Raw genomic sequence first — 24934 nt, forward strand, 5'->3', positions numbered from 1 at the left:
GATGCTTGCCTCTTATCATAAAGCTTCTATTTATTATGTACCGATATGCGAAGCATCGAAGTTCGTTATTGTTTACACAATGTGTAAGCATACCCCACTAGTATAATATATTTTATGATTTATACATATACAATTATACATATATACAGTGCCTTCAGAAAGTATTCACACCCCTTGACCTTTTCACATTTCGTTGTTACAGCCTGAATTTAAAATGAATCAAATCGAGATTTTTTGCCAATGATCTACACATGCATGAACGTGGAGGACACATATAGTGTACAACTGCACATGTGCTTTTCACCTTCCACATGTACATCTTTGACCTCGACAACATCCAGAGCTTCCCACGGCGATTCAGTTGGAATGTCCAGGTCATTGTAAAGTTCTTCAGATTCGTCTTCAGGAGGTCCTGCAACATCAAGTTACGGAGCAGCGTATCAGTAATTTACAGTTGAAATTTATAGGCAGAATACAGGTAACATGTAAGAAATTTAAAGGTGGTGTGTAAGCAGCAAATACTTTTACAGGCCAATGGCATTTGCATTCAACCTTTACTCAACTGTAACATATTTAAACTAGACAGTTCACAGAACACGATAACCCATGCAGTGTTCAAGTATATAGTTACGTTTGTGGGGTATATAACAGAATCTCACAGAAAAGATAGGATCGTATAAGTATAGCATGGACCGTGGATGCGTAGGAGACATCTTGATGTATTTATGTAGGGAAACTGTAGCTTAAGCTGTTTACATGATGGCTTCACATGAGGGGTGAAGCTATGGTAATTAGATAGGGGTTAAGATTAGTTTCCCCCAGTGTGTGGTTGCCCCCTGTGTTTTTCCCCTACGTTTTAAAATTTACAAGGCTAGCCATGCAACCACCTCCATTAACCAAAAAGAACCACCATAACTGCCAACAGAACCCAGAACATTCCCAATCGGGCTTAACCCCGCCTCCATGAGGAGATCGTAATGGGCAGGCCACGTCCGAGCTTCGTCATTGGTCAAGGAGACATGGGGTGACATAATAAAGCTCGGGGATTAGTCGGTGTGACGTCAGAGCGAGAAGGTTCGAGAGGGTGTGAGAGGAAGAAGAGCATGTCTTTTTTGGGTCTCTCTCGGGTTGCTCGGCTGCTTCTGGCTCGTGAGCACTTGTGAGGAGAGCTTTTGGAGCTTTTGTGGAACTTTTGCGAAGTCAAAAGAAAGAAGTGCGAACCAGCTAAGTGCTGACTGAAAGGATTTTATTTTATTTTCTCTTCCCCCTTGTCTGTTTTTGAGTCAGCATGGTGGGTCCCTCAAAGTAGGAATTTCATTTAGTTTACTTCGACATTTATTTCATCTTGATTTATTGTCATTAAATCTTATTTGTTGAATTTCCTGGTCGTGTTTTGTGGTTTCGGGAATAAACCCGTGTGCTTCTGTTCAGGTAAGCACCTTGCTGCCTTCCGTCCTGCACGCACCATAAAAATAACCGCCAAGAATTCGGAGTTCGCCTCGGGAGTACAAACGAGGATTGGCCATTCATCACCCAGTGGTCTTAATCGCTGGGCAACTTGACAATACTGTACTTGAATTATAAAATAATGATTGCAAAGTTAATTGAAAAAAAGAAAATCTGGAAGATTAGCATGAATGAAGCAGTCTTATACACCGCCATTATACACTGTAATAAGATGATATTGGTCGCAGTTTAGGAGAAGGAGGCTTTATTGATCACCATAGAACACAGCGTCAATCGGCATCATGCAGAGACATATCAGTGGCCTCTTCTTCACCCTGATATGCACCCTCTCACATGTCACGCCCACTTCCCAGGTGCTGTGCTTGGCAGCTCCTATTACATGCACCACCCCATATAACACGTCCAAGTACTGAAAAACTGGAGGTTCATGAAAGTGTGATAAAGTCGATTTGTGTTTTCGTGTTCAAGTATATAATTCAATTAAAATAAATAGAGCTTTAATGAGGTGTATATATTTAATGAGGTCTGGCAAGTGTTACAGGAGGCAAAGGAAGGATGTTGCAGTGATATGGCTGGATTTGGAGAATGCATATGGGACAGTGCCACATGCCTTGATCAGGTATGCCATGGATTTATTTTGGGTGCCACGGAGATTTAGGGATATTTTGATGGCACATTATGATCATTTTTGGATGCGGTTTGCAACACAGTCCTATGTAACAGAGTGGCAGAAGTTGGAAGTGGGTATCCCGATGGGATGTACCATCTCCCCTATTTTGTTTGTGCTGGTTATGGAGTTGTTGATATGTGCAGTGAGTAGACATGGGAAAGAAGTGGAGCTAGCCCCTGGTCAGAGTCTGCCTCGATGTTTGCATTCATGGATGACCTGACAGTTGTCCAACAGTCTGCTGATGCAGCAGTAGAGTTACTGGGACAACTGGAAAGGTTGATGCAGTGGGCAAGAATGGGCTTTAAAGCAAGAAAGTCGAGGAGTGTGGTGGTGAGCCGACGAGTGGTGGATAACATGCACAGGTTTGAGCTGGGAGGGGAGGTGGTCCCATCATTGACAGAGACCCCTGTGAAGAGTTTGGGAAGATGGTATACAGTGGAGTTGAATGATGTGGGAAGGGTGGAGGAGGTGAAGAACAAGCTTTTGAGAGGTTTGAAGAGGATTGATGGTTGTGATTTCCCAGGTAAGTTGAAGGTATGGTGTTTGAAGTTTGGGTTGATGCCACGAGTATTGTGGCCATTGATGATGTATGATATTGCAATTGGGCATGTAGAGAGGATGGAGGTTGTGGTGAGTGGGTTTGTGAGGAGGTGGTTGGGAGTGCCACGCTGTTTGACGAACATTGCCTTTTATGGTCAGGGTGGAAAACTCCAGTTTCCCTTGACATCATTAACCGAGGAGTTTAAGGTGGTGAGGGTGCGGGAGTTCATTATGTTGCGGGATTCGAGTGATTCAGTGGTAAAGAATGCTCTCTCAGAGAAGAAGGGAAGTCGGAAGTGGAATGCAAGAGCAGAGGTGGATGAGATGGAGGAGCGGTTGAAACAGGAGGAGGTCGTGGGGACGGTACAGCATGGGAAGCATGGCTTGGGGTGGATGAAGCATGAGCGATGGGACAGCAAGGTGCTTGGGCACGGTGGGAAGGTTTGCGGGTGAGGACATTGAAGTGGCAAGAGATTTGGAGGATGGAGCTAATATTTTAGAGTTTCCTGTTGTGGGCAACGTATGATGTGCTTCCATCACCAGAGAAGATTTGGCTGGGTGGTGTCGTAGTGTCTGGGTACCGTTGGCGATCACGTGGTTTTAATTAGGTGCTGATCGCATGGTTGGCCAAATTAATGTCATAAGAACGAAGGAAAAAATCACAAGGGCAATTACACACTGGAAATTTATCCATATTCCCTAACTAATTAGCATAGCTCCACCCCTCGCATGGAGACAAATAACGATTGCACGGACATCCGGGCCTGACTTAGATACATGAGGTTTCTTCTTCGTGACATTCGGAGCACACTACTCTATACAATCCTACCTCGACCAAGGTATTTCATTACCTACTCCCACACAGGTAACAATAGTTTGCGTTTGGGTGTTTGTACAGTACAGATACAGATACAGATACAGATACAGTCACTCAAATTTTTGAGCCTCACCATCAGCAATGATCTTTCTAGGGCAAACCACATATCTAAGATGGCCTCGAGAGCCAGCCGCTAAATAGGTATCCCTCATTCGTGCAATCTTTCCTTGGCATATCTGAACTTTTAGCTACTTACAAGGCCTTCATCCACAGCTTTATGGAGTGCAGCTCTCCCCTTAAGTCTGATATCTGCACCTCACATCTTGCTCAGCCTGACACCGTGGAAACCAAGGCCTTCAAAATCATTGGTATCATTGCTTCTGTGATCAAATTTGTTCTCTGGAACCAATACTTTCGCATCACAATCAGGGCGGTGGTCTCTGTCTTCTATCACTTCCTATCTGGTCTTGCACCCTCTGTCTTTTCCACGTCCTTGCTTCCTTTAGGTCTCCAATCTTGTCGCTTGACCCTGCTGTTGGCGTGTCCCTCCCTATGTCCTCCACGAGCCTCGACTATGTTTTTAAAAACAAGGCCGAAAGTATAACAACAGCATAGCCAGGATTGTTTGATACTTTACTTGAAAAGGATAGTATGACCTGGGTGAGGATACTAATTAGCAAATCATTTAAGTATTAAATTTTTTCAATCAATTCCACATTCCTGTGCCACTTTCAGTCGAACGTCAGGCATTGACATAAGGTTCGTGAAGGACTTGGACAAAAACTGTACCCAGTCTGAATGTTGCTATATCAAGTCAATGGTGAAACTGCAAATGGGGAATCCGTGAATGTCATGGATAGAAACCCTTACGTCATTTCCTCATTCTGCTTTAAACTCAATATCTCCATAACTCCTAACAGCATTATTAAGCATTCCAATCACAAATTATAATATTAACTAGCAGAAGTACCCGGCGTTGCCGGGCGGGGAAGGGGAGGGGAACGGGGGGAGTGTGTGAGGGGAGGGGGAGGAAGGGGAGGGGGGAAGGGGAAGGGGGGGGGAGGGGAGCAGTCATAAGTGGAAGCTCTTTTATGGAGAATTTATATCTTAAAGGGGAGGGGGGAGGGTGAGGGGATGGGAGGGGGGAAGGGGAGGGAGGAAGGTGGAGGGAAGGGTGGGGAGAGGGGGAAGGGGAGCAGTCAGAAGTGGAAGCTCTTTTACAGAGAATTTATATCTTAAAGGGGAGGGGGAGGGGAGGGGGGAGGGGAGGGGGAATGGAGGGGAGGGGAGGGCAGAAGGAGGGGGGAAGGGTGGGGAGAGAGGGGGAGGGGGAGGCAGGAGAGGAAGGTGAGTGGCTCACGTTTGAGTGAATGTGGCTCACGTTTCTGAGTGAATGTGGCTCACGTTTCTGAGTTAAGTGTGATGCCGATCAGGAAGAAGAAGAAGCCGTACTACCAAATTCCTACACTTCCGGAATTGTTTGATTTATTTGTATTCAAATGTCTGGTAATTGTTTTGTATTTATTTATGCGAATGTGTACTTGTATATAACTGTCATTAATTTTAAAAGGCTTAGGCACTATCGAGCGATTTTTTTTTTTTTTAACTCCAAAAAAACGAACTAAAAAAAAAAAAATATTGTTTGCCTAGAACACTCCCAGGCACTCACTGATGAACCTCTGAAAGTTCGTTTTTTCTGAACACCACCTACAACTCGCGTTTATAAATACTAGGGCATGCCCGTACTATATATAAGCTAGGACGTGCCCGTACGTGGGTGCCCGTTCCTTGCCAAAAAAAAAAAAAAAAAAAATTTGTGTAGGGGTGTGTGTGTGTAAACATCCTAGGGCGTGCCCGTACGTGGGTGCAAAAAAACATGCGTGCAAACAACAACAACAAAAAAAAACTTTGAAACCACGTGGCAGTAACGACCACAGAACCCCCCCCCCCCCCTCTATTTACATGAATGGTTTGGTCCATTCGCAACGACCACAGAACCCCCCCCCCCCCCTCTATTTACATGCAATGGTTTGGTCCAAAGCGAACGGCTTGCAGTGTTTGGTAAAGAAATCGCCATAGCTCGGTAAGTACTTGTCCGATTAATATGAAACCTTGAAAAGGCACATCCTCGGGTCCCCAGCAATATACCTGGCAAGTTTAAAGTATATCGGACCCGTGGTTGTCGAGAAACAGCGGTCACAGACAAACATACACACATACACACATACACACATACAAACACACAGAGATTAATGGAATTATAGATAGATATATATATATATATATATATATATATATATATATATATATATATATATATATATATATATATATATATATACTGTATCTATCTATAATTCCAGTAATCTCTGTGTGTATGTGTGTGTGTATGTGTGTGTGTGTGTGTGTGTGTATGTGTGTGTGTGTGTGTCGTTTGTCTGTGACCGCTGTTTCTCGACAACCACGGGTCCGATATACTTGAAACTTGCCAGGTATATTGCTGGGGACCCGAGGATGTGCCTTTTCAAGGTTTCATATTAATCGGAGAAGTAGTTACCGAGCTATGGCGATTTATTTACCAAACTCCGCAAGCCGTTCGCTTTGGACCAAACCATTTCATGTAAATAGAGGGGGGGATTGTCACCGTACTCGCAAGCCGTTCGCTTTGGCTTTGCGAATGGACCAAACCATTTCATGTAAATAGAGGGGGGGGGATATAATTTTAGATATATATATAGTACGGGCATGCCCTAGTCTATCTATAATTCCAATAATCTCTGTGTGTGTGTGTGTCTGTGTGTTTGTTTGTCTGTGACCGCTGTTTCTCGACAACCACGGGTCCGATATACTTGAAACTTGCCAGGTATATTGCTGGGGACCTGAGGATGTGCCTTTTCAAGGTTTCATATTAATCGGAGAAGTAGTTACCGAGCTATAGCGATTTCTTTACCAAACTCCGCAAGCCGTTCGCTTTGGACCAAACCATTTCATGTAAATAGAGGGGGGGGGGATTGTCACCGTACTCGCAAGCCATTCGCTTTGGCTTTGCGAATGGACCAAACCATTTCATGTAAATAGAGGGGGGGGGATTGTCACCGTACTCGCAAGCCGTTCGCTTTGGCTTTGCGAATGGACCAAACCATTTCATGTAAATAGAGGGGGGGGATATAATTTTAGATATATATATAGTACGGGCATGCCCTAGTATATATAAATCGGGATTTAAATTTAATTCAATAAATTGATCCAGACGTCTATTCTCTTTCAAACATTCAAACCGACAGAGGTAGTTATTTATCACAACATCTGTAGAATTTTTACCCCTTTACTCAACTCCTTTTCGCTGTTATTTGGTGGAGCAAAAAGTCAACTGAGCTTTATAGATATTTAGATATATCAAAATATAATGTTAAATCACAATTGAATTGATATATTATTAAACCAGCGAACGTTATCATCTGTTCACTTCCGGATTTGGGAGCAAGGTCCGTGTCGATCCATATCAAAATCACAATTGTATTGAGGAATTTCTGAAACCTCCTACCTACCTTATGGCACCTGCTGGGACCCCAAAACGTTCCACAAAAGGTTAGTATATTTCCTTTGTACTAGGGCATGCCCGTACTATATATAAGCTAGGACGTGCCCGTACGTGGGTGCCCGTTCCTTGCCAAAAAAAAAAAAAAAAAAAAATTTGTGTAGGGGTGTGTGTGTGTAAACATCCTAGGGCGTGCCCGTACGTGGGTGCAAAAAAACATGCGTGCAAACAACAACAACAAAAAAAAACTTTGAAACCACGTGGCAGTAACGACCACAGAACCCCCCCCCCCCCCTCTATTTACATGCAATGGTTTGGTCCAAAGCGAACGGCTTGCAGTGTTTGGTAAAGAAATCGCCATAGCTCGGTAAGTACTTGTCCGATTAATATGAAACCTTGAAAAGGCACATCCTCGGGTCCCCAGCAATATACCTGACAAGTTTAAAGTATATCGGACCCGTGGTTGTCGAGAAACAGCGGTCACAGACAAACATACACACATACACACATACACACATACAAACACACAGAGATTAATGGAATTATAGATAGATAAATACACAACTGTAATGATTACTAAACATGTCCCCCTGTCATGTGACCAGATCCTCAGCTCTGATTGGTGGACGTTTGTGAGGAACATACATATAAACATATACTGGACGGACAGACAAACACTGCTCCAGACGGCGTTGCCCTACCGGCTACACCCTAAAAACCTATAAATGCCATTTTAAACATTACAAGCAATTTCATCCCGTCATAACTGCAAATTCAGCATTACAGCATGGTTTAGAGACTGCAACACTTCATGATAAAATCGTTTCCTGTTTATTACATTGACATTCAGTGTACCTTTAAAAAGTAATCAATTATGATCAATAACCCATGACACCATGCACTGACAACCGGTCCTTTTATTGCTTCTGCTTGTGTGGTGGATGTGGTGGATGTGAGAGAAGTCATTAAAATTTCAAACACAAGTAGGAGCCCTCCAGCTAGCTGTCTGCCATGACACTCACATTTATATTTAAGGTTTTCTTGGGGGTTCCAGGGGAGCTTTTGTTGAAGGGTTAAATAAACCCAGATAACATAATCCAACATCAACAGGATTTATTTTCACTCAAAAGTCACGAGGATTTCCGTATCCTGAAAAACCTGAATTGAAAAATTCCCCATGTATAATATACACAGAAAGCAGGTAAATCATCGTGTATGTCTTACAGATAAGAGGGACCAGGTAAATGTCCGCATGCATCATCATCATCATCATATAAAGCCTGGTGTTGGCGACAAGGTACACAGACACAAATTTTTTCATTTCTTTTTTATGTCATTTTATTTGTTTTTAAGTAATAAACAAAAAACTGAACGTGGTTTTTAATTCTAATATTTTGTTGCGCTGTTACAGTTAAAAAAGCAAAGCTGGCGGGTACCACCCACAAAAGTAGTGATGGTCATGACGTCATCTGCGTGACGTAATCGAGGGAACGGCAGGACGCAATGGATAAAGGCCGCACAACTCGCTTCAGACTCATCAGAAAGTGGATTTGACGAATAATTTTCTGATCAAGAATCCTCAGATTAAGTTGGAGACTAAAGGTGATTTATGTTGTAATTTGTAATTATTCGTTCAGGATGCCGGTGATAAATCGCCTAATCCGCAAAAGATACCGTGGGATCTTTAATTCATCAAGATTTTCAATTAAGCTTTATAAATGGTGCAAATCTAGTGAGGGATATTTGAAATGATCCAAGGGTTGCCTTGGGATACTTTGCGATGGAATACCTCCAATACACCAATCTGACAGTTTATCATCGGGTCGAGAATCCCACCCAGATTGGAAAGCTCAATACAGTACAGGTGTACACCATTACATGTGTACCATATTATCAGACCTTACATGTGATAAGCACATATAATATATTTGTCCGTGTCTGATAACAAACATGTATGTCTAATAATTACGGAACATAGATAGGGCTGTGGCGAAAATACACCATTCTGTCAACACGAAGGTACATAGATAGGGCTATGGTGAAAATACACCATTCTGTCAACCCGAAGGTACATAGATAGGGCTATGGCGAAAATACACCATTCTGTCAACCCGAAGGTACATAGATAGGGCTATGGCGAAAATACACCATTCTGTCAACCCGAAGGTACATAGATAGGGCTATGGTGAAAATACACCATTCTGTCAACCCGAAGGTACATAGATAGGGCTATGGCGAAAATACACCATTCTGTCAACCCGAAGGTACATAGATAGGGCTATGGCGAAAATACACCATTCTGTCAACCCGAAGGTACATAGATAGGGCTATGGCGAAAATACACCATTCTGTCAACCCGAAGGTACATAGATAGGGCTATGGCGAAAATACACCATTCTGTCAACCCGAAGGTACATATATAGGGCTATGGTGAAAATACACCATTCTGTCAACCCGAAGGTACATAGATAGGGCTATGGCGAAAATACACCATTCTGTCAACCCGAAGGTACATATATAGGGCTATGGCGAAAATACACCATTCTGTCAACACGAAGGTACATAGATAGGGCTATGGCGAAAATACACCATTCTGTCAACCCGAAGGTACATAGATAGGGCTATGGCGAAAATACACCATTCTGTCAACCCGAAGGTACATAGATAGGGCTATGGCGAAAATACACCATTCTGTCAACCCGAAGGTACATAGATAGGGCTATGGCGAAAATACACCATTCTGTCAACCCGAAGGTACATAGATAGGGCTATGGCGAAAATACACCATTCTGTCAACCCGAAGGTACATATATAGGGCTATGGTGAAAATACACCATTCTATCAACCCGAAGGTACATATATAGGGCTATGGTGAAAATACACCATTCTGTCAACCCGAAGGTACATATATAGGGCTATGGTGAAAATACACCATTCTGTCAACCCGAAGGTACATAGATAGGGCTATGGTAAAAATACACCATTCTATCAACCCGAAGGTACATATATAGGGCTATGGTGAAAATACACCATTCTGTCAACCCGAAGGTACATATTGTTACGCAACCGTGATTAACACCACAGTTACGGATGGCCGATTGCGAGACTTTAACTCCCGAGGCGAGAACTCAATAGCGGATTCCAAATCAAACACTTAAAGTTAAACGCGCAGAATGGCGGACACAGCGAAGCTCCGCAGCCCTATCTATTAAAATGAAACACCCAGGAAACTGCGTTCAGATATATACAGAAAATAATACAAGGATTTATTAATGAAAAGTAAAGACAGTGAAAAAGCCCGCGCCGGTAATACTAATAACTCTAATAAGCCTAAATTGGGATCCCACACACAACAGATACCAAACACGATACGAGGGAGATTATGAATACGAAAATAACATGTCTCGTCAGGTAAAGTGTAAACGCGGAGCTCGGGCTTATCTGGCTCCTTTCGTCTTCTTGTAACACGGCCGCGCTCAACCGCCACCAGGCCTCGTCGGTTCAACGGCACCCCCACACCACGAGCTCCCTTGCTCCAACGGTCTAACGCAGGGCTGCACAAAGCAAACGAACTCCACTCGACCAGGGCCAGGAAGAACTCCTTTGAACTCCACTCAACTCGACTCTCTGCGGGAGTGCTGGCAGCCAAGTGCCAACTGTCCACTGCTCTGTGCCAACTCTCAACGAACTCTCTACGAACTGCCGCTGAGTGCCAACTGCCAACGAACTCTCTACGAACTGCCGCTGAGTGCCAACTGCCAAAGAACTGCTCTGTGCCAACTCTCAACGAACTGCCCTGTAATGGCGTCCGACCGTCGCTAATATCTCTGGCCGATGACGTCACATTGGCGCACTCCTCAGCCAATCAAAAGCCTCCCAACTCGCCGGCTCGCCCAGGTCACGCCCTCTGCACAACCACTCCACTCTCCCGTCCGCGACCCCCGCGGTCCTTGTGTTATAACACGTGCCAGGCGAGGTTTGTAGGCCTTGGAGGTGTAAACGGTGGTGGCCAATCGTGGCGGTGTTTTTGGCCTGGTTTCCTGTCCATTTGTTCCGAAGTCATTGTCAGGGAAAGGAATTATTTAATGTTGCGCTAAGGACCTAACTAATGTTTATGTGGTTTGCAGTGCCATAATGGACAAAGGTTTGACTACTAGGTGAGACTCACAGGGGCGTTACCTTTAATCCCTCACTATTTAACACTCGAACCTCCAGGTAGATCCACAATCATACATCTTCCCCCGACAAACGCCTAAACATCAAGAACTTATTACATGTAGAGTCCCTGTCACGACAGCCGAATACCTACCTATTCAGATCTACCTAGCTCTAGATGTTGCTCTACCAAATTCATAACACAGCCCCCCCCCCCTGGAACCGTAGCTCCTGCAAGGTTCACCGCAGGCGCTACCATTCCAGCCTTAACACTTACTGTCACACACTTAATTAACCTATGAAATAAATCAGGAAGGGCTGTGGGAAGTGAGTCGGACTACCTACCTACACTTCCTTAACATGCTGAACCCCTTAACCATCATGCAAGTATGTACATTTTCTTCGTTGTTCCTGTGGAGGGAGGAAACAAACAACACACAACACTAACTTAACCACAAAACTTAACCATCTTTCCAAAACTCAAAACTCTAACCTTTGTACATACCCCGGTCTACAGACCGCGTCCCCCGGTGGATGCCACAAGACACAACCTTACCTGCGGGGCCATCCCCAATGCATCCCCCTAAATTTCCACGGGCCCTGTCCAGATGTTACAGGTGAGTGACACGGCTCGGTGGATTTCGCCCACATTCATGCAACACAGACCCCTTAACCACTCATTCTCATTCCATAGGTCATCAAGGCATTTCAAAAATCAACAAAGCACTTATTTCAATACACCCCCTGCAGGACCATGGCATTGATGTCATTCACGTGTGTGTGCATTCCTCAACTAGGCAGCGGGGAGGTACCGCACAAAAAGATGGTGGGGGCGCATCAGGCTGTGGTGCCCGCAGTCCCAAAAACAAGTCAACCGACTTACAAGTTCATTGCCCCCCCCCCCCCTTTACCTCTTGGCCCCGTGACAGCCCAACAGCCCCTTTCCGCCGTTACCTCGCCGGTGAGGGTCTCCACACACCAGGCTCCTTTGCTTCCTGCTTTCGCGCAGCAACACGGGTCACCGGGGGACTTCCTCACCCCGCGGCGCCCAACCAGACCCTCCACCGACGAGCTCCAATTTCCAGTTACCACCGGCTGCCAGGGGTAATTGCCGCAGAGGGGGGCCCGCAGGCATCGCTCCTCAGAGCTTGCTCTGTACCTGCGGACACACACACCTTCCCCACCCACAAGACCCCACAATACACTTCCTCCCCCGCTGCCATTCAATTCTCCACACAACTCAGCACAATTCAGTACAATTCTTGGTGTAAAAGGTGTTACAAGGCTTGCCATGGCCTGCCACATGTGAAATCCCCCAGTTCACATTTAAACCATCACACATTTCCAAAAGCACATTTCCAAAAGCACAAGTATCGCCCCTCATTATCTCCAATAATCATCACTCACTCTCCAGGTTCCACTCTCACGACCACATCAAAACACCTAACCACAATACAAAAACATACGCCACCCACAAGACACTGTGGCTCCCATTCCATCCCCTCACCGGCCATGTCATCACTCTCACCCGCCTCCCAACTCCAATTTACATGTCCCCAATTTCCAAAGCAAGTCCTGAAGCCTGGGACAGTACTCCTCAAAACACTCACCTCAAGTGCAGGTAGTTGCAGGTTGGTCAGGTTCAAGAGTGTCATCCACCACACCTAATTTCCCCCTCACCCTTCCAATCCACTCCGGAGCCTCCCGACCCATGTAGGAGCTCAATCTATCCCCGTGAACTATCTGTGGAAGGGTATGCGGGCCCATCTGAATTTTGAACACCACATCAGTCACCTGCCGAAGCACCACCCCAGGGCCCTCTTCAGAGCGTGTCATCATGTCCCGCACTCCCTCTGACCAATCACATTTCCCCAAATTTTACCCTCCTTCCGGCTGTACTGGCAAGCATGTGGATCCACCTCCTCCGGTGACCTCTACTACACTACTGCATTTGGCTACGATGGCTCCGCCCCTTATAGTGCGGGGGCTGTCGGACAAGTTGAGCAGCCTGACTGCCAGCATAGGCCCACGGGTGTCTACGAGGGTGCGACCCACCATTAATTCCTCCGTCCCCTGCGAGGACCACGACTCCACTAGCCCCAGCTGGCCAATGGGTTGAGCACCTGCTGCTAACTCTGCCATCACGACTCTCTCGGACCTGGGAGGCACGGTCACAGTGCGCGGCACCTCCAGCCACGTCCCCTGCACCTCCTCGTCATCCCCCAGTCCCATTAACTGCAGCCTCTCGGTGCCCAACCACATATGACCACGCCCAAGGTCTAATTGGCAGTCATGTTCCACCAGGAAACTCAGTCCCAACAGACACTGATCGCACACCCCCGCCACCCACACAACCACGCTGACCTCCAGGCCACCCAACTCCATCCTCACCACTCCGCGTCCCAATATTGGTGCCGTTGCCCCCGTAGCCAGTTGAAGGCTGTGTCCTTCTACCCTATCAATTTTGTCCCAGCCTCCAACACTCTGGTCTAGCACACCCGGATTGATAATGGTGTCACTGGCTCCAGTGTCCACCACAGCCTCACAAAATTCTCCCTCAATTTTGCATCTAACCCTTAGATTACCTGTGCCAATTTGTCCGCAATTCACTACTTCCACCAAAGGAGGGCGCTTCTCCACACACTTGCCAGCCGAGCATGGCCCCGTATGCTCGGCTCGTTCTAGTTTCCCGCACACTCTACCGCTATTGGCCCAGGCGGAGGTGGTGGTCCTCTGTCCGGCACCTGTGGACCTACTGGGGGCCCCCTCCTTTCTGGACTGCGAAGCCTGTCAGGAGGTGGGGGCCCATATGGTTGCCGACAATTCCTCTGACTGTGCCCTCTTCTCCCACATCTAAAACAAGTCCCCAAGAACGGACCCCTCTGGTAGCCAGGCGGAGCCCCCCTTTCTCCCGGCCCAGCCCGATAAAAATCAGGCCGTCCCGATGGCCAACCTGGACCACCCTGTCGTGACTCGCTCCCTGCAAATTGTCCCCCCATCAAATTTGTCAGCTGGCGGCTGATTCCCCTTAACATTCGCCCGATGTCATCCTCTGGCTTTTCCTGATCCCGCACCTCGGCCTGCCGTACCGTCACAGGTGCCCTCTCCGATGCGCGGTTCGACCTTCTCAAAAAGGTCAGTCTCGCTGCGCATTCCGCTGCCCGGTGCACCGTGGGTGGGTCCTGTAACTCCACCAACGTCCGGACCTCAGGATCAGGGAGAGCCGCCATAAATTTTTCTATCGCCAGCTTGTCCCACGCCTGTGCTGGTAGGTCCCTGTATGCTATCCTCACAGATTGGTATATATCCTGGGCCAGCTCCTGCAACGTCTCATTAGGCTTTTGCCTGCAATGCAGCAGCTGTGCCCTGACCAGGTCGCACCTTGCGCCTGTCCCGTACCTGTTATTCAAGGCCTCACAAATGGCCTTGCTGGTCAATATTCCCTCTGGGACTACGTTTAACACGTCGGCGGCTGACCCCCGCAGTGTCGCCACCAGATTCCCCATGCGCTCCCGCTCTCCCCAACCATTGAGCTGAGACACGCACTCAAATTGTGTCAGGAAAGCCTCGAGGCTCCCTGATCCGTCAAAATGTACGAGGGGGATTGTTTTTCCAGAGACTCTATTCCCCGATTCCTCTCTGTCCAAATCCAGTCCGGGGCCAAAACACCCCCCCAACTGGGTATTCCGTTTCGGAGCCTCTGGTGTCCAAATGTGGCTCATGGTGAGGGTCTCCTGGGTCACCTTAATCTGGTCCTGAAGATGTTTAACCGACCTACTCACCTCTTCCTTCAGGCTCTCTTGAACCCGGCCAACCTCCTTCTTGATGGTATTGTCCCAGATCTCCAGTCGCTCCTGCATAAAATCACTCACCCTTTCATTATCCATTAGTGGCCCCCACAGGCCTTTCTCAATTAACCCTTGCTCCTGCTCTTTTATGCGGGTTTCCAACCCCCTCACCTCCTCGGCCAATTTTCCCCCCTGTCGGTTGAGCAGTCCCCATTCCTCACTCTGCTGTAGCATTCTGGCATCCACCCGGCCCCGATAGCCTTCCAGGTCCCCATTTGCTTTATCAATTCGCCCCTCCAACGCTTCCCCCCTCCGGACAGCCTGGGTCACGCCCTCCTCTATTTTTGACATTAATTCTGTCCGTATCGATTCACTTGCCACCCCTATGGCTTTTTCCATCTCTCCCCCCCTAGTTTCTACTTTATCCTCCAATTCCCCCAGTCTGCCCGTAATTTGGTTTTGCACACTCCCTTCTATGCCATCAATTCGTTTCCCCAGCTGTTGTGCCATTTCCCCAATTTTTCCTTCCAATTTTTCATTCCTCTCTTTCATTTGTTCATTCATTCGTTCATTCACTTTTCCCTCCAATCCCTCAATTTTGCTGTCCATCCCTTCGATCTGTTCTTTCAAACCCTCCTTCAATCTATCCATTTGCCCCTCCATGTTTTTTGTTTGGGCATTAATTCTATTCTCCAATTGCTCGTTCTGAGCATTCATTTCCCCTTTCAATCCATTAATTTGGTCACTCATGTCCTTCAGTCCTTCCCTCCATTCCTTCCCCTGCGACTCCATTTTTCTTTCCATTCCTCCCATCTCCTTACTCATTTTATTTTCCAGCCCGTCAATTTTATCATTTATTCCCCGAATTTCTGCAAGGTTTCGCTCACCCTGTGCGTTCATGTCTCCCATCTGCTTTCCCAATCGCTCACTGTTCTTTTCCATCCCTTCCATTTTTCGAAGCAATTGACCCAACATCTGGTCGGTTGTCGGGGCCGTTCCTACTGCTCCCGACTCCCCGGTGGGGGAGGGGGATAAGTTGGTGCTCGGGACGGGGGAGGTTCCAAGGCTCACCTCGACATCTAATTCCCCTATTTCCGGGCTCACTCCCGACGCTGCCGGAGGCCTCGCTGCGTACCTCCATTTCGTCCATCTCCGACATCCGCTTTTCGGAAGGTCGTTCCCCGCGCGCGTATCTATCTATAATTCCATTAATCTCTGTGTGTATGTGTGTATGTGTGTATGTGTGTATGTGTGTATGTGTGTTTGTATGTTTGTCTGTGACCGCTGTTTCTCGACAACCACGGGTCCGATATACTTTAAACTTGCCAGGTATATTGCTGGGGACCCGAGGATGTGCCTTTTCAAGGTTTCATATTAATCGGACAAGTACTTACCGAGCTATGGCGATTTCTTTACCAAACACCGCAAGCCGTTCGCTTTGGACCAAACCATTTCATGTAAATAGAGGGGGGGGTTCTGTGGTCGTTGCGAATGGACCAAACCATTCATGTAAATAGAGGGGGGGGGTTCTGTGGTCGTTACTGCCACGTGGTTTCAAAGTTTTTTTTTGTTGTTGTTGTTTGCACGCATGTTTTTTTGCACCCACGTACGGGCACGCCCTAGGATGTTTACACACACACACCCCTACACAAATTTTTTTTTTTTTTTTTTTTTGGCAAGGAACGGGCACCCACGTACGGGCACGTCCTAGCTTATATATAGTACGGGCATGCCCTAGTTTCTTTTAATTCCAGTAACACAATTTAAATTTGACGAAGACGCGATATCGCGCTCCGTATGCCCAATTGATTATTAAATTTCTCCGCCTCGACTATAAAAATCTTGCGTTCGAACGTCGGGCGCAATGCACGCCCGACCGTGTCGATGTCTCGCCGCGGACAAAAAAATTTGTCCAACGGGTTCGAATCCTACACTCCTGACACCACTTGTTACGCAACCGTGATTAACACCACAGTTACGGATGGCCGATTGCGAGACTTTAACTCCCGAGGCGAGAACTCAATAGCAGATTCCAAATCAAACACTTAAAGTTAAACGCGCAGAATGGCGGACACAGCGAAGCTCCGCAGCCCTATCTATTAAAATGAAACACCCAGGAAACTGCGTTCAGATATATACAGAAAATAATACAAGGATTTATTAATGAAAAGTAAAGACAGTGAAAAAGCCCGCGCCGGTAATCTATCTATAATTCCAGTAATCTCTGTATGTGTGTTTGTTTGTTTGTTTGTTTGTTTGTCTGTGACCGCTGTTTCTCGACAACTACCGGTCCGATATACTTTAAACTTGCCAGGTATATTGCTGGGGACCCGAGGATGTGCCTTTTCAAGGTTTCATATTAATCGGAGAAGTAGTTACCGAGCTATGGCGATTTCTTTACCAAACACTGCAAGCCGTTCGCTTTGGACCAAACCATTGCATGTAAATAGAGGGGGGGGGGGGGGGGTTCTGTGGTCGTTGCGAATGGACCAAACCATTCATGTAAATAGAGGGGGGGGGGGGGTTCTGTGGTCGTTACTGCCACGTGGTTTCAAAGTTTTTTTTTGTTGTTGTTGTTTGCACGCATGTTTTTTTGCACCCACGTATGGGCACGCCCTAGGATGTTTACACACACACACCCCTACACAAATTTTTTTTTTTTTTTTTTTTGGCAAGGAACGGGCACCCACGTACGGGCACGTCCTAGCTTATATATAGTACGGGCATGCCCTAGTACTAATAACTCTAATAAGCCTAAATTGGGATCCCACACACAACAGATACCAAACACGATACGAGGGAGATTATGAATACGAAAATAACACGTCTCGTCAGGTAAAGTGTAAACGCGGAGCTCGGGCTTATCTGGCTCCTTTCGTCTTCTTGTAACACGGCCGCGCTCAACCGCCACCAGGCCTCGTCGGTTCAACGGCACCCCCACACCACGAGCTCCCTTGCTCCAACGGTCCAACGCAGGGCTGCACAAAGCAAACGAACTCCACTCGACCAGGGCCAGGAAGAACTCCTTTGAACTCCACTCGACTCGACTCTCTGCGGGAGTGCTGGCAGCCAAGTGCCAACTGTTCACTGCTCTGTGCCAACTCTCAACGAACTCTCTACGAACTGCCGCTGAGTGCCAACTGCCAACGAACTCTCTACGAACTGCCGCTGAGTGCCAACTGCCAACGAACTGCTCTGTGCCAACTCTCAACGAACTGCCCTGTAATGGCGTCCGACCGTCGCTAATATCTCTGGCCGATGACGTCACATTGGCGCACTCCTCAGCCAATCAAAAGCCTCCCAACTCGCCGGCTCGCCCAGGTCACGCCCTCTGCACAACCACTCCACTCTCCCGTCCGCGACCCCCGCGGTCCTTGTGTTATAACACGTGCCAGGCGAGGTTTGTAGGCCTTGGAGGTGTAAACGGTGGCGGCCAATCGTGGCGGTGTTTTTGGTCTGGTTTCCTGTCCATTTGTTCAGAAGTCATTGTCAGGGAAAGGAATTATTTAATGTTGCGCTAAGGACCTAACTAATGTTTATGTGGTTTGCAGTGCCATAATGGACAAAGGTTTGACTACTAGGTGAGACTCACAGGGGCGTTACCTTTAATCCCTCACTATTTAACACTCGAACCTCCAGGTAGATCCACAATCATACATCTTCCCCCGACAAATGCCTAAACATCAAGAACTTATTACATGTAGAGTCCCTGTCACGGCAGCCGAATACCTACCTATTCAGATCTACCTAGCTCTAGATGTTGCTCTACCAAATTCATAACAATATATAGGGCTATGGTGAAAATACACCATTCTGTCAACCCGAAGGTACATATATAGGGCTATGGTGAAAATACACCATTCTGTCAACCCGAAGGTACATATATAGGGCTATGGTGAAAATACACCATTCTGTCAACCCGAAGGTACATAGATAGGGCTATGGTAAAAATACACCATTCTATCAACCCGAAGGTACATATATAGGGCTATGGTGAAAATACACCATTCTGTCAACCCGAAGGTACATATATAGGGCTATGGTGAAAATACACCATTCTGTCAACCCGAAGGTACATAGATAGGGCTATGGTGAAAATACACCATTCTGTCAACCCGAAGGTACATATATAGGGCTATGGTGAAAATACACCATTCTGTCAACACGAAGGTACATATATAGGGCTATGGCGAAAATACACCATTCTGTCAACCCGAAGGTACATATATAGGGCTATGGTGAAAATACACCATTCTGTCAACCCGAAGGTACATAGATAGGGCTATGGTAAAAATACACCATTCTGTCAACCCGAAGGTACATATATAGGGCTATGGTGAAAATACACCATTCTGTCAACCCGAAGGTACATATATAGGGCTATGGTGAAAATACACCATTCTGTCAACACGAAGGTACATAGATAGGGCTATGGTGAAAATACACCATTCTGTCAACCCGAAGGTACATAGATAGGGCTATGGTGAAAATACACCATTCTGTCAACCCGAAGGTACATATATAGGGCTATGGTGAAAATACACCATTCTGTCAACACGAAGGTACATATATAGGGCTATGGCGAAAATACACCATTCTGTCAACCCGAAGGTACATATATAGGGCTATGGTGAAAATACACCATTCTGTCAACCCGAAGGTACATAGATAGGGCTATGGTAAAAATACACCATTCTATCAACCCGAAGGTACATATATAGGGCTATGGTGAAAATACACCATTCTGTCAACCCGAAGGTACATATATAGGGCTATGGTGAAAATACACCATTCTGTCAACCCGAAGGTACATATATAGGGCTATGGTGAAAATACACCATTCTGTCAACCCAAAGGTACATAGATAGGGCTCTGGTAAAAATACACCATTCTATCAACCCGAAGGTACATATATAGGGCTATGGTAAAAATACACCATTCTGTCAACCCGAAGGTACATATATAGGGCTATGGTAAAAATACACCATTCTGTCAACCCGAAGATACATAGGTAGGGCTATGGCGAAAATACATCATTCTGTCAACACGAAGGTACATATATAGGGCTATGGTAAAAATACACCATTCTGTCAACCCGAAGGTACATATATAGGGCTATGGTAAAAATACACCATTCTGTCAACTCGAAGATACATAGGTAGGGCTATGGTGAAAATACACCATTCCATCAACCCGGTGGTACATAGATAGGATAATTTTTATTTTACCACTTATGACGTATTTACATTAAAAATGAATATATCTGTAAACTGTTTAATAAAGACCTCATGCAAGCACAATCCTCTTCATCAAATACAGTATATAAAGGTCTTACACAATCCACTTCATCCAATATATAAAGCTTATATTAATTAAGTCTCCACATAGGATGCACCCCAGCTTCTGCTTGCAGTCTGCAAGCATATCCCATGAGTATAATGTAAAGGTAAAATAAAGCAGGTAAATCACTATGTATGTGAATACACATAGGTAAGAGATAAGAGGATATATGATACTATGAAATGATAGACCATTTGCTATTAAACAAGGCCATTCTCGACTATTGCAAGCTTCGACAAACCAACTTATCCACAGCTTGGATAGATTATAAAAAAGCCTTTGATAGTGTCCCACATTCATGGATTATAAAATGCATGCAAATATGCAAAGTTAACCCCTAAATAGTCACACTGACAGAGAAAGCAATGACGCTCTGGAATACAATGCTGATACTACCTCACTTGGAAGGAAAAATTGAAATCCCAGTGGGAAAGATACGATATGGTATATTACAAGGTGACGGTCTTCCCACCCCCTCCTGTTATGTCTGGCTCTGGACCCAGTGAGTATCCTCGTTAATGAACAAGGACACGGATACAATCTAATGTGCAACAGAAAAATAACAAAAGAACCGACAAAGGTGACACCTACTATAGATGGATGATCTAAATCTCTTCACACCGGATGATAACAAATTGGCCGATCAACTCAACCTGGTAAAGCGCTACTCGAAGGACATTCAAACGGAATTTGGTCTTGACAAATGTTCCAAATGCACATTTCTATCTGGTAAAACAAAAATAACACACTATCTCAATTGATGAAAGTACAACAATACAGGAACGAGAAGACGAAGCATCCTACAAATACCTTGGAATAGAAGAAGTTCCCCAGGTACAACACCAAAACAAATGCGTAAAATAATCAGCAAAGAGGACCTACACAGAACAAGACTAATTCTGAAATCATCCCTCTCTCCAATGAACAAAATCAAAGCTATAAACTATAGGTTCTCAAAGTCGTCCCTACCGCCCCCCAGTGGGTGCTGGGAACTTTCAGGGGGGCGCTCGAGAGTCCATGGGCGGTAGGGGGGCGCTGGCAATGATTTGGGGGGGGGCACTGGCGATTTAGAGGAGCAGCGGCGATTTGGAGCGCTCATTGGGCTTCCTGCAGTCTGAACAGGTTACCCGGCGCCATTCGCCAAATTGGCCATCCAATCAACGACCACATTCTTTCCCCCTCCGCATGGTTTTTATGATCACATATTCGCTGATGTCGTGTAGGTATTTTCTTGTCCATACATGCTCACGCAACAAACATGATAGTGTATGACACCAGCGAAATACTATTCGCCGCCAATGCGGCCAATAGTACAACACTAATTTTTGTCACGTGGGGCCATTTCAACCAATCGGCTTGCAAGAATCTTTTTATGCGGGATATAATACACTCTATTCGTGCTGGACTATTCAACGTGCCTGGTTCAACTTTACAGCCTGGCCTGACCAGCACAGGCATTGGGCAAGGTATGAACAGTCAGTGTTAGCGCTGGTGTTAGTCTTTCGACATTTTGGCGTGTTGATTTCGTTATTCAAAAAAGCTTCACGTCCGGTCGGCTTCAAGATGTCGGCCTCAAAGAAAAAGTGTCGTCAGTATTCCGTTGAATACATCAAGTATGGATTCGTTCCATCTCCGACGAACAAACAGTTACCGATGTGTTTGTTGTGTGGTATCACGCTGTCCAATGAAGCAATGAAACCATCTCGACTGAGTATGTACCACTTTCCCCAGTTGGCAAAGGAAACTGCTGTTTCTGATGAAGAGCTGCTCATTTATTGCAATCACCTTGAGAAGATTCGTGGAGATATGGAGCAGCGTTTCAGAGACATGCTAGAACTGTCGTTGCCAGCATGGGTGATGAACCCATTCAAATGTGACATTCAAGATGTGAAGCGCGAATTACAGGACGAAATTATCAACCTCCACAATGACGATGAGGCGAAGGCAAGATTCTCGCAGCATGAATACGGCAAATTGTGGATTCTGGAGCGGGGCGAATACCCCGCAATGTGGACGGAGGCAGAACTGCTGCTGATGGCGTTCCCCACATCATACCTCGTTGAAAGAGGGTTCAGCGCCGGGATGGTGCTGCTGACCAAGTATCGAAACCGCCTTGACATTACCGAGAGGGGCGATCTGCGTCTCTACCTCACTGAGATGGAGCCAGACGTTCGTAATCTCGCAGCGAGTCACCAGGCCCACACTTCACACTAACGGTATTTGGGCCTGTGATAACAGATTCCCAGTGTGCCTCACCTGGACCTGTTCTGCTGAAACATTGTAGGTCGTGCAAAATAAAATAAAAAGTAAAATAAAGTAAAATATTATTCAGAAAATATTTGGCTTCTGTTATTTTTGCTTCCTATCTACATAAATTCTGGGTGTCTGACCACAAACAATAGGACAAGGGGGGCATTGGGCCGGTCAAAGAGGGCAGAAGGGGCCGGTAGTCCAAGAAAGTTAGAGAACCACTGCTATAAACCAACGTGCAGTACCAGTATTCCAGTATAGCTGTGCAATTATAAACAGGCCACAATTGGAGATCAACAACTTAGATACCAAAACAAGGAAACTTCTAACTATTCATAAGCTATTCGACAAAAACCCAGGCATCCCCAGGTTTTACTTGCTGAGACGGAGGAAGAGGCAGTTTTATAGAGCTTAACCAAGTGCACAGAACAGCGAGTGTAGGACTAGCGATGTTTGTGAAAAGCTCAACAGACTATCGAATGATATCTGTACACGAGCAAGAAAACAACAAATCAGTAAAGGTATACTTAATCCATTTAGCAACAAACCTCCCAAAACAGGTGCATGTGCAGAATACTACACAGGAAAACGAGACAGAAACAAATACAACCCCAATGATTGCAAAGAAGAAAAAATAGCACCGCAAAGCGGGCGTAACCCCTCAGCCCATGCATGGTGGAAACCAATTTCAAGATGGCTGCCGTGGCGGCAAATATTGAAAATCGCAGCGTGCCCATTTTTGAAAGGAACCTTCCTCTACTCAATCCCAACACACACTGCAAAAATGGATTTAATCGGACAAGCCGTTCTGCTTGAAATTGACAGAAACCAATTTCAAGATGGCTGCCGTGGCGGCCGTATTGAAAATCGCAGCGTGCCCATGAAGCTTCCGCTACTCAACCCCAACACACACTGCAAAAATGGATTTAATCGGACAAGCCGTTCTGCTCGAAATTGACGGAAACCAATTTCAAGATGGCTACCGTGGCGGCCATATTGAAAATCGCAGCGCGCCCATTTTCGAAAAGAACCTTCCTCTACTCAACCCCAACCCACACTGCAAACATGGATTTAATCGGACAAGCCATTCTGCTCGAAATTGACGGAAACCAATTTCAAGATGGCTACCGTGGCGGCCATATTGAAATTCGCCGCGCGCCCATTTTCGAAAGGAACCTTCCTCTATTCAACCCCAACCCACACTGCAAAAATGGATTTAAACGGACCAGCCGTTCTCCTTGAAATTGACGGAAACCAAAAGTTGACGGACGCCCGGACGACAATACCCCTTAGCCCAATTTGGGCTGAGGGGTGAAAAGGAAAACGACAAAGAGCAATATCAGCGGATATACTCGGACAAATGGGAGAATGACAAAATAGCAGGAAGATTCAAAAAAGAGCCTGACAGACCATGGATTGATATGGAAGGCTCATTGGAATAGCTGAGAGGTCAAATTAATTGGGATGGAGACAGAGTCATCATAAATGCCCAAGACCAGGGGGGACACTACACGAATGGCTTGAGGAAAACGGCGGAATTGAGCCAATCGGACAAATGCAGGTTTTGTGGAGTAGAAACAGAAAGTACCAGTCACCTCCTTTTGGGATGTAAACTAGAACGACACTCTGACGTCACCACGTCGACCGATATGCCTCCGCCCACATCATTACATCATTATAATACTTGTACCAAGTTTGATTTAAATCCATTTAGCTGTTCACAAGTTATCACATTTTTACCTGACATGACCTCTGAACTTTGCCCTCTTGATGCCATAATGCAATCAGTTAATTTTTGCATCATTTTTCCTTATACCAAATTTGCTCAGAATCCCATCACTTGTTCACGAGTTGGCGCGGTAACATAATTTTTACTTAACATGACCTCTGACCTTTGACCTCGTGACCCCAAAATCGAATCAGTTCGTCTTTACCTCATTATGCATACCTGCACCAAGTTTGACTAAGTTCCTTCAGCAGTTCTCAAGTTATCGTGGTAACGAAAGCCGATCATGGACGGACGGACCGACGGACAACCTGAAAACATAATGCCTTCGGCGACTTCATCGGCAGAAGCAATAAAAACACGTCGGAACAGATGTACACAGAAAGACACGAGTGTCTGCAGAGTAATCCACTGGCACATCTGTAAACATTTCAACATTCCGGTTGCAGAACGATCATGGAAACACAAACCGAACTCACCTTCACTCTTTCATTCCCCTTTTCTCCCGCCTCTGGAACAAACTCCCCCACTCCCTTCAATCCCACTCCTCCCTCCAGGTCTTTAAAACAGCTGTTCACCACCATCTCTTATCTTCCCCCATCCAAAACCTTGATCTTTTCTACCCCCGCTAATTCACCCCAGA

The 24934-nt window shown here is 46.0% G+C and overlaps 1 protein-coding gene across 2 annotated transcripts in view; it reads right to left on the reverse strand.

The window, feature by feature from the left end:
• Nucleotides 1–24934, reverse strand: part of SKAP2 (src kinase associated phosphoprotein 2) — a 308716-nt gene that overhangs the window by 193543 nt on the left and 90239 nt on the right. For both annotated transcript variants that reach the window (XM_078766927.1, XM_078766928.1), the window contains exon 4: nucleotides 305–412. In XM_078766927.1, the coding sequence (XP_078623053.1) occupies nucleotides 305–412 (108 nt within the window). The remainder of the gene's footprint in view (nucleotides 1–304; nucleotides 413–24934) is intronic.

This window comes from Myxine glutinosa, chromosome 12 (assembly GCF_964187855.1).
Source record: "Myxine glutinosa chromosome 12, kmMyxGlut1.1, whole genome shotgun sequence".
Taxonomy (NCBI): domain Eukaryota; kingdom Metazoa; phylum Chordata; class Myxini; order Myxiniformes; family Myxinidae; genus Myxine; species Myxine glutinosa.